Consider the following 10,687-nt stretch of genomic DNA (forward strand, 5'->3'; position numbering starts at 1 on the left):
AAAAGCAAGATATGCATGTGTTTGTCCGGGTGGGTTTCTGTATCGGTTGGTACCGCTTCGCTTCTGGAAGAATAGTAAGGGAGGAATGGGTTTAGAGTACAGTTATCTTGCATTGTTCTCCCACAGTGAGTTGTCCCATAGCAACTTGTCCACAGCAAGCCGCCTTTAGCCCTTCTGAAATCTTGCCAAGAAAAGGACAGGGACTCTTCTAGGCATTCAGCAGAAGCCAATACTGACACAAAAGTACACACACACACACACACACACACACACACACACACACACACACACACGACCTTGATGAGGGAAACATATAAGTAGCAAAAGCAATATTGGGGGTATAGAAATCACACACTCAGCTGTAAAAGCTGCTGCAGCAGGAGAGATCTATTCCCAGACCCTTTTGACTTCACTGGTTACAGCTCTTGGACACCCTTCCCAGGAAGCTATTTCCAAAGCTGTTGCTAAGAGTCTGCAATTGGATCAAGGTCTGAGTGACATCCCCCCCCCCTTCCAACAAAATGAATTTCGATGTGGAGAAAAGAAAGGTTTTAGATTTAGGCAGGAAAAACCAAAGGTTTAAGTACAGATGAGGAGAGACCACACTGGCTCACAAACAGTGTGAGAAGGACCTCGGAGTCCTAGTGGAAGTTCCCCTGACTATGAGCCAGCCGAGGGCAGCAGCCAAAAAAGCTAATTTGATCTTGGGTTGTATAAACAGAGGCACAGAATCAAGATCATCTGAAGTATTAGTATTCCTTTATAAAACCCTAATAAGGCCACACCTGGAATACTGAAGGCAATTCTGGTCACCATACTACAAAAAAAGATGTTGAGACTTTGGAAGAAGTGCAGAGAAGAGCAACTAAGAAGAGTTGTGTAATTTTTATAAGATGTGTTTTTATTTATTGTACGCCGCCCCGAGTCCCTTTGTGGAGAGGGAGCGGCTAACAAATTAAATAAATAAATAAATAAATAAATAAATAAATAAATAAATAAATAAATAAATAAATAAATAAATAAATAAATAAATAAATAAATAAATAAATAAATAAATAAATAAATAAATAAATAAATAAATAAATAAATAAATAATAAATAAATAAATAAATAAATAAATAAATAAATAAAATAAATCAAAGGCCTGGAGACTAAAACACATGAAGAACGGCTGCAGGATTTGGGTTTGGCTCATCTAAGGAAAAGAAGAATTAGGGGTGACATGATATCAGTGTTCCAGTATTTGAGGGGTTGCCACAAAGAAGGGGCAAATTATTCTCCAAAGCACCACAAGGCAGGACAAGAAACAATGGATGGAAACTAATGAAAGAGAGAAGCAACCAGGAATTAAGGAGAAACTTCCTAACAGTGAGGACAATTAACCAGCTTGGAACAGCTTCCCACCAGAAATTGAGGTTTTAAAGAATAGCATAGCATAGAATAGAATAGAATATAAATAGAATAAGAAAAGAGAATAGAATAGAATCAGGAAAGAGAAGAGAATAAGGAATGAGAATAGAATATAATAAAATCTAGAAGGGACCTTAGAGGTCTTCTAGTCCAGCCCCCTGCTCAAGCAGGAGAACCTATACCACTGATGGCTCACCTTTTTGTTGTCACATGTTGAAAGCCCCGTGCATGCGTGCATGACACCCCCCCCCCCGTGCTCCCAGGCTCCACTGCATGCGCGGTAGAGACCTGAAAACCAGCTGGCTGGCGGGAGACAGGTGCACATGAGTGGTGGAGCTGAGCTGAGTGACAGCTCGCGTGCCCGCAGAGGGTTCGCCATCATGGACCTCTACCATCTCAGGCAAGTGACTGTCCAGTCTCTTCTTAAAAACCTCTTATCTGAAATGGCATAGGGTCTCTTGCTTGAGCAGGGGGCTGGAGTAGAAGACCTCCAAGGTCCCTTCCAGCTCTATTCTATTCTAGTTACAGTGGCAACATGCACCCTTGGAAGAACTGAAGAGCCAGATTAAGGGCAGACTGTTATGGGGGGGAAAAAACCCTCTCTATGTGGTCACTAGAAGTCAACACCGGCTTGATGGCATGAAATCAATCAGAGGAGAACCAGTTCTTATGCTTGGTTCCAACCAGCTTCTTACATGAGCAACAGAGCCGGTGTGGTTAGTAATATTACGCTAATTGACTCTGAAGCGCGGTTTCGCATTCCCATTTCCAGAAATCCAGATGGTGCTTGTCTGAGTTTGGATAAAAGTTTGATTAAAGACATGCCATAATGAGATGCTGGGCTTTTTTCTTTTTCCCCAAGTTTTGTTTATTTTATTTGTATAACATCCAATTTTCACCGAAGAGTGTGTGTTCTGGGTACAATTGTGCTTAAGTGACATATTATACATTTTTGTTGTTATCATTCCTCACCATCATATTAATAACATAAGAATATCATAACATTAATATTTAACATTTAACATCATCTTCTTTAACAATTCTCCTCTTTACCATTTCCTCCAGTTGTTATCTCCTCCTTTCCAACTTCCATTATTTAGCCATTGATAAAATAGGTCCCATATCAAAAAGTATTTCGTTTCTCCTTTATTCTTAAGTGTTAAGCAAGTGTTAATCTATCCATTTCTGCACCGTCTAAAATCTTCTTAATCACATTCCCCTCAAGATGGAATCTCATCATTTTTCCACAGTTGCGTAAATACAATTCTTGTTGCAGTTAAGATATGCAAGATCTATGTATATATGCAAAGGAATTATAAATTGACAATGGCGATAGCATACAAAGAGAATTTATATAAAATGTTTTATAGATGGCACATGACACGGGAAAGATTAGCAAAAATGTTTAAGGATAAATCAGCTAAATGTTGGAAATGTCACCAATTGCCAGGAACGTATTATCTTATGTGGTAGACGTGTAGGGACGCAAAAAGCTATTGGGTTAAAATACAAACATGGTTAGAGAAAATGATACATCAGCCCGTAGAATTTAAGCAAGAGGTATTCTTATTGGGTATTCTACCAGAAAAATATAGTAAAGAAGATTCATATTTGATTGTACAAATAATAACAGCAGCTAGAATTGTATTTGCACAAAATTGGAAAGCAGACAAAATCCCATCAGAAGGGGAGGTAATAAAGAAGATATTAGATTGTACAGAAATGAACAGGTTGACATTGAGAATAAAGGACAAAGAGAAATCAGTGTACTACTACAGGACATGGGGGTGATTTTATGATTGGCTTGAAAAAAGATACAAATCGAAAGAGAAAGGAACAAAGCATAAAACAAATAACTCAGACAACACATTATTAAAACATGGGGAGGGGAAATAAGAACGTATGAAAATGTAAATATGCAGGCGGAAAAATGATATGAATTGACAAATGTTAAATAGCAATTATAAGAATGTATATTTAAGAATGGATTTGAAAGGAAAAATTAAAAAGAATTTCAAAAAAAGATATGCAAGATCAAATATGTGGTCTTCTTATCATATGTTTCGAGTAGAATGCCCAATGCTCTGGTTTCAAATCTGTATGTTGTTTTGTCATTTTTCCCAGCCATGTATGTATTTTTGCCCAATATTTTCTGGCTTTAGGGCAGTGATGGCGAACCTTTCTGTAAACGTGTGCCAAAATTGTGAGTGCGATAGCGCACGCTCCGTGCTCCACACCCACAATGCAATGCGCCCCACCCGCCTGGACATGTGTGCCTTATACCACCACTCCCTGTGTGGGGAGGGGGGGGTTGCCCTCCCCAGGCTTCAGGAAAGCCTCTGGAGCCTGGGGAGGGCGAAAAACAGGCCCAACCGGAAGTTCAAAAGGGACTCATTTCTGGCTTCCGGAGGGTCGAGGGAGATCGGTTTCGCTCTCCCCAGGCTTCAGAAAGCCTCCGGAGGGCAAAAAAATGTTTCCAAACTCCGGTTGGCTCGTTGGACCTGTTTTTCACCCTCCCCAGGGTCGGGAGGCCTTCCTGGAGCCTGGGGAGGGCGAAAATGGCTTCCCCTGCCCCCAGAAAGCCGGAAATGGATTGTTTCCGAACTTCTGGTTGGTCCGATGGGCCCATTTTTTTTCACTCCCCAGGATCCAGAGGCACAAATGGCCTCCCCCGGCCCTCCGGAAGACTGAAAATCAGCTGGCCAGCTGGAGCTGACGGCTCATGTGCCAGCAGATATGGCTCTGCATGCCACTTGTGCCACGCATGCCATAGACTCGCCATTACGGATTTAGGGCATGTATGGTTGCCTGTTTTCATGAATCAGGCATTTGGGTTTCCCGTGGCTGGTGGGCCTGACGTCCTCGGCCGCTAACCAGACCACCGTATTTTCACCCTAACATAAATGTGACATTCCAATTACAGGTAAGTCCTCGACTTACAACTGTTCATTTAGGGACCGTTCAGTCACAACAGCACTGAAAAAAGTGACTTGTGGCCGTTTTTCACCTTTGTGACAGTAGTAGCAGCCCCACGAGCCCGAGATCCAAATGACAACGCTGGGCAATGGGTTCGTACTTATGACCATTGCTGGGTCCCCAACTGACTGTGATCACTTTTTGTGACCTCTGGACGAGCAAAAACAAGTTGGGAAGCCAGATTCACTTAAGAACTGTGTTACTAACTACAGTGATTCACTTAACAACCGTGTCAAGAAAAATTGTAAAATGGGGCCAAGTCGCTGAACAAACGTTTCACTTAACAACAGAAATGTTGGGCTCAATTATTGTTCTTAAGTCGACTTACCTACCTACCTACCTACCAGTGGTAGGTTTCAAAAATTTTTTAGAACCTCTTCTGTAGGTATGGTCTGCTTTGTGGGAGTAGCTTGCCAGCCATGTGACTGTGTGGGAGTGGCTTATCAGCCATGTGACCAGGTGGGAGTAGCTTGCCAGCCATGTGACTGGGTGGGCATGGCCAACTTGTAAAATGTGGTGAGACTTACTTAACAACGCTCTTGCTTAGCAACCAAAATGTTGGCTCAGAAACTCTGGCATTTGAAGCATGCAAGTCTTAAAGCTGTCAAGTTACAAGACTCTTGCACCCCTAAAACCCCCAGGGTGTTCAAACTCGACAGCTTTAAGACTTGTGGACTTCAACTCCCAGAATTCCTTCTCTGGATCTTCATCTTGATGATGTGCAGACGGACGGGGGGAGGGAGCTGGAACCGGTTCCAAACGGCACTGTAGATTTGTGGAACCTCTTCTATAGAAGAGGTTAGAACTGGCAGGAACCCACCCCTGCTACCTACCTACTTACCTACTGTACCTACCTTCCTTCCTTCCTTCCTTCCTTCCTTCCTTCCTTCCTTCCTTCCTTCCTTCCTTCCTTCCTTCCTTCCTTCCTTCCTTCCTTCCTTCCTTCCTTCCTTCCAATCTACCTATCTACCCATCCATCCATCCATCCATCCATCCATCCATCCATCCATCTATCTTTGTTGTTGTTGTTGTTGTTAGTTGTGAAGTTGTGTCCGACCCATCGCGACCCCATGGACAACATTCCTCCAGGCCTTCATGTCCTCTACCATCCTCTGGAGTCCATTGATGCTCACGCCGGCTGCTTCCGTGACTCCATCCAGCCACCTCCTTCTCTGTCGTCCCCTTCTTCTTTTGCCCTCCATCCTTCCCAGCATTAGGTGGCCAAAGTATTTGAGTTTCCTCTTCAGGATCTGGCCTTCTAAAGAGCAGTCAGGATTACTGATCGGTTTGATGTCCAGCCTTTATTTATTTTAGAATTCAGGGCAGTGCGCATAAAACACTCTTTCCTCCTTTTGCACAACGACAATCCAGTGAGGTAGGCTGAGTTGCTCACAGTCTCCCGGGTCCATATCCTGCACCTGACCTACTACTGTAGGTCTAACTGATACGTCTATGGAGATTCCCAGTCCTCCAGGTCGTGGTTGTCCCAAAGGTGCTTTTTTCAACTGGACTTTCTGGTTTTTCTTCAAAGAAAAACCAGAAACTCCAGTTGCCTCTTGAAAAAAACACCTTGGGGACAACCATGGCCTGGAGGACGGAGCATCTCCATGGACATTTAGCTATGCACAGAATTGAAGAAGCTTCTTGGATATGAGGAGTGAAACAGCTTCAAGGAAAAATCAGAAAGTCCATTTGCCTCTTGAAAAAAAAGCACCTTTGGGATCTAACTGGTATGTTCAACCAATGATTGATGGTCCCTGGAACAACCAAGAACTTTGGGATGACTGTGATTATATAGAGAGGTCTCAACTCCTGCTGATTTCATGGGAATGTCCACATGGCTGCCTTACAGTAACAGTAACAGTCTAACCCTGACTACTTCTGGGACATTCCCCAACCCAGCCTACAGGCCAGAGTTTTCTTGTGGTCTCCTTTCCAAGGCCTGAATCCAGCCTGATACTGTCTTGGCGCCAGACAAGTTCAGCTAAGAGCTGCAATGTGCTTGGGGTCCCGTGAAGTAAACCATAAGATTGCATTACTGTTACTATTAATCTTCTCATTGTTCCTATCCCCCATTTCCTCCCATTTATGACTGCAGGACTGTACCTTGTTTGCTTGTATCCTTACGATTTATATTGATTGTTCCCTAGGATGGTTTGATTGCTTATTTGTACCCTAAGAGTATCATTAAGGGTTGTACCTTATGATTCATGACAAATGTATCTTTTCTTTTATGTACACTGAGAGCATCTGCACCAAAGGCAAATTCCTCGTGTGTCCAATCACACTTGGCCAAGAAATAATTCTATTCTATTCTATATTCTATTCTATATTGTACTCTACTCTATTCTATATTCTTTTATTTCTATTCTATTCTATAAAGAATTCTATAATTCAATTAAGCAACAGACTGAAGAAGTCTGGGATAGTACTAAGGTGGTTTCCCCTTATCTCTTGCTTTTCCAGCTTCAGAGATAGACTGCCTCGAGAAGGGGAAGCTCCACTTGGCAATTCAAGGCGCTTCTTTCTTTCTTTCCCCGTGGCCTTTGCCAGAAGGGAAGTCCCGAAGGGCGGCGGCTGAGCCCGGCGGCTTGGAGGGGCGTCGCTGCTGCGCCCACTCGCAAGGCAGGCCGATGGGCATGGGAGGGGAGAGGTCGGCCCATCCAAGAGGCAGGGACGGCGGCGAGGACAGCTGGCGGTCCCGGCTTTGCGTGGCGGCAGCTCGCAGCCCGGCGGTGGGTCTTACGTGCGAGTCGAGTGTCCCGGCGGCTGCTGCATCGTGCGCTGGGCTCCTTCGCGGCGGCGGCGGCGGCGGCAGGGACCGGCCCGCTCCTTTGTCACCGCGCCGCGATTCTGCACGTCCGCAACAGCCGACTGACATCGCGGGAGGGGAAGAATCTGGCAAGGAGGAGAGGGGGGAGAGCGAGAGAGGAGGAGAGAGGCAGAGGGAGGGAGACGGTGGGAGAGGGAGGGAGGGAGAGGAGTAATGAGAGAGAGTGGGAGAGGGAGAAGGAGTGCGAGAGGAGTGGGAAAGAGGGACAAGGAGAGAGAGAAGAGGGAGACGGACAAATAGAGGAGTGGGAGAGAGGGAGAAGGAGTGGGAGAGGGACAAGAAGAGAGGGGATTGAGAGAGGGAGAGAAGGAGTGGGAAACAGGGGCAAGGAGAGAGAGAAAAGGAGGGAGAAAGGGAGAATGAGAGGGTGCTTTGGAGAATAGATTGACTCCCTCTTCTTTGTGGCAACCCCTGAGATATTGGAAGACTGCTATCATATCGCCCCTAGTCCTTCTTTTCATCAAACTAGACATACCCAGTTCCTGCAACCGTTCTTCATGTTTTAGCCTCCAATCCCCTAATCTATGAAGATATAGAACAGAGTTGGAAGGGACCTTGGAGGTCTTCTAGTCCAGCCCCCTATTTAGGCAGGAGACCCTACACCACTTCAGACAAAGCGTTATCCAACATCTTCTTAAAGACTTCCAGTGTTGGGGCATTCACAACTTCTAGAGGCAACTTCTGTTCCACTGATTAATTGTTCTGACTGTCAGGAAATTTCTCCTCAGTTCTAAGTTGCTTCTCTCCTTGATTAGTTTCCACCCATTGCTTCTTGTTCTACCCTCAGGTGCTTTGGAGAATAGTTTGACTCCCTCTTCTTTGTGGCAGCCCTTGAGATATTGGAAGGCTGCTATCATGTCTCCCCTAGTCCTTCTTTTCACCAGACTAGACATACCCAGTTCCTGCAACCGTTCCTCATATGGTTTAGCCTCCAGTCCCCTAAGTCCTGCCCGCCGCCGCCTCGGACGCGTGAAAGGCAGAGGGGAGCCAGGGGTCGTGGGAAGAGGGCGGCTGTCGCTCACACACACCCAACGCAACGCAACAGAGACAGGCTCGGCGCATGCCTGGCGCGCCGCCCGGCTTATCGATCCGTGGCGGAGCACGAGCACCCGCCGAGGGTTCATCCGAGGTAAGGCGGGGGGCGGGGGAGAAAAGCCCACCGCGCTCCCGCGGCCGGATGAGCGCCGCCCTGCCTGCGTGTGTCCTTCGCCGGCCGGGGAGGGGAGGGAAGGAGCGCCGCCCGCAGTGCGTCGAGGCTCCAGCGCCGCGCCCGATGCGCGCCCCCGAGGGCTGAGGAAGGGAGCGGCGCAGCCCCCGAGACCCCCCTTCTCCTCCATCATCCCTGTCCTCCTGTGAACCCTCGTCCCCCCCAGCCCCCCCCCGGCCCGGCTTTTGCAGCGCCCCCTCCTCTTCCTCCGCCCGCCCTCCTGCTATAAACCGTCGCCCCCGCCCCGTATTTTGGAACCCCCCCTCTTCCTCCGTTCTTCTCCCCCCCCCCGTCCTGATATACCTTCGACCACCGCCCCATATTTCCAGCGCCCCCTCCTTTTCCTCCGTCTCCCCCATCCCCGTCCTGATATGAACCGTCGCCTCCCCCCGCCCCATATTTTACAGCGCTCTCTCCTCTTCCTCCGTCCCCGCCGATCTGCTGTGAACCCGTTGCTCCCCCCCCCGCCCCACGGTCCGGGTTTTGCAGCGCCCCCTCCTCTTCCTCCGTTACTCTCCCCCCCCCCGTCCTCCTGGGAACCGTCGCTCCTGCCGCCCCCCGCCCCATATTTCCAGTCTTCCGGGATTGCAAGCGACCCCTCCTCTTCCTCCGTCCCCCCATCCCCGTCCTGATATGAACCGTCGCCCCCCCGCCCCGTACTTTGCAGCGCCCCCTCCTCTTCCTCCGTTCCTCCCCCCCTCCTGCTATCAACCTTCCACCACCGCCCCATATTGATAGCCTGCTGTGGGTTTGCAAGCGACCCCTCCTCTTCCTTCGTCCCCCCTCCCCCCGTGAATCGTGCCTCCGCCCCATATTTTGCAGCGACCTCTCCTCTTCCTCCGCCCCCCCCCGCGTCCTGCTGTAAACCGTCGCCCCCCCCTTCATATATCCAGCCTGCCGGGCTTGCAAGCGACCCCTACTCTTCCTCTGTCCCATCCGTCCCTGTCCTGATATGAACCGTCGCCCCCACTCCGTCTTTTGCAGCGCCCCCTCCTCTTCTTCCATCTCCCCCTCCCCCCTGCTATGAACCTTTGACCACCGCCCCATGTTGACAGCCTGCGACCTTGCAGCGCCCCCTCTTTTTCCTCAGTCCTCCCCACCCCACTGTCCTCCTGTGAACCGTAGCCCTCCCCCATCCTCCTATGAACTGTCCCTGCTGCCCCCTGCCCCATATTGACAGCTTGCCGAGCTTGCAAGCGACCCCCTCCTCTTCCTCCGTCCCCCCCACCTGTGAACCGTGGGGCACCACCCCATATTTTGCAGCGCTCCCCTCCTCTTCCTCTGTCCCCCCCACCCAAAGAAACCATAGGGTCCACCTGCCCATTGCCCCAAGACAGGCCGATCTGCGATGAAGCACGCCCCAGGACGAAAGTATCATGGGAATCCAGCCAGCTGCGGCTTTTCAGGCCCCCTCCCCCATATTTTTAGTAGGGACCCCCTCCCCTTTTCCACCTTGCTGGATGGGGCCGAGGGATTCGTCCTCTGCTTTGCTTCCAGGCAGAAAACCCTGGTTATTGGGGGCAGGCTGTGATGACATCCCTCTCTCAACCCACAACCGTAATTTAACTAAACCACAATGGCTCATCTGCATCTTAACGGCTTTGCGTCCTGCAGATCAGGATGCTAAACCATAATGAGCACTGCTTTAGCTGACCATGTTATGTGATCGCCCACTATTGTGGTTGTTAAATACCGTTTGGGGATGGGCATTCATTTATTTATTTATTTTACCGAATCATAGTTTGTTTCCCTGCAACTCTAATCCACGATATTTACTCCTGTCTGTCTACCTAATGCCGACTTGGCTTTGTGCAATCCATTTTTGCAGATATTTAATTTAATCATGTGTTTTTATTCCATTAGGATACCGCTATCCCATCAAAAAGAAAGTGAAAAGCTTTATTAGTGAAGTGAAAGCTGGAAAGGGGAAATTCACGTGCAATTTTGATTGTTAAACTGATTTCTTACAACAAATTGTGCTGTTTCTCGGCCAATTTTACGCAAGATTTTTCGTGGAATATATTAGAATTATTACTAAAAGGAATATAATACTACATCATTGCACATTTCTCCTCCTAGTGTTTATTATTTTGAAAGGGTTTTTTAGGCCAGTTGCAATGGATGGCTGTGAAAGTTGGACTTTAAGGAAGGCTGAGCGCCAAAGAATGGAGGCCTTTGAACTCTGGTGCGGGAGAAGACTCCTGCGAGTCCCTTGGACTGCAAGGCCATCCAACCGGTCAGTCCTAGAGGAGATCAACGCT

The 10,687-nt window shown here is 47.9% G+C and overlaps 1 protein-coding gene across 1 annotated transcript; it reads right to left on the reverse strand.

The window, feature by feature from the left end:
- Window positions 1-5,333: 5,333 nt before the first annotated feature.
- Window positions 5,334-8,556, reverse strand: LOC309395993 (uncharacterized protein; the record flags this gene model as incomplete). The annotated part of the gene is made up of 2 exons (XM_081960705.1): window positions 5,334-7,284; window positions 8,115-8,556. 2 exons carry the CDS (start codon window positions 8,554-8,556, stop codon window positions 6,899-6,901), a joined length of 828 nt encoding a protein of 275 aa, XP_081816831.1. The 3' UTR covers window positions 5,334-6,898.
- Window positions 8,557-10,687: the final 2,131 nt, after the last annotated feature.

The sequence above is a fragment of the Natrix helvetica genome (genome assembly GCF_964273705.1).
Source record: "Natrix helvetica genome assembly, chromosome: 8".
NCBI classification, from domain to species: Eukaryota; Metazoa; Chordata; class Lepidosauria; order Squamata; family Natricidae; genus Natrix; species Natrix helvetica.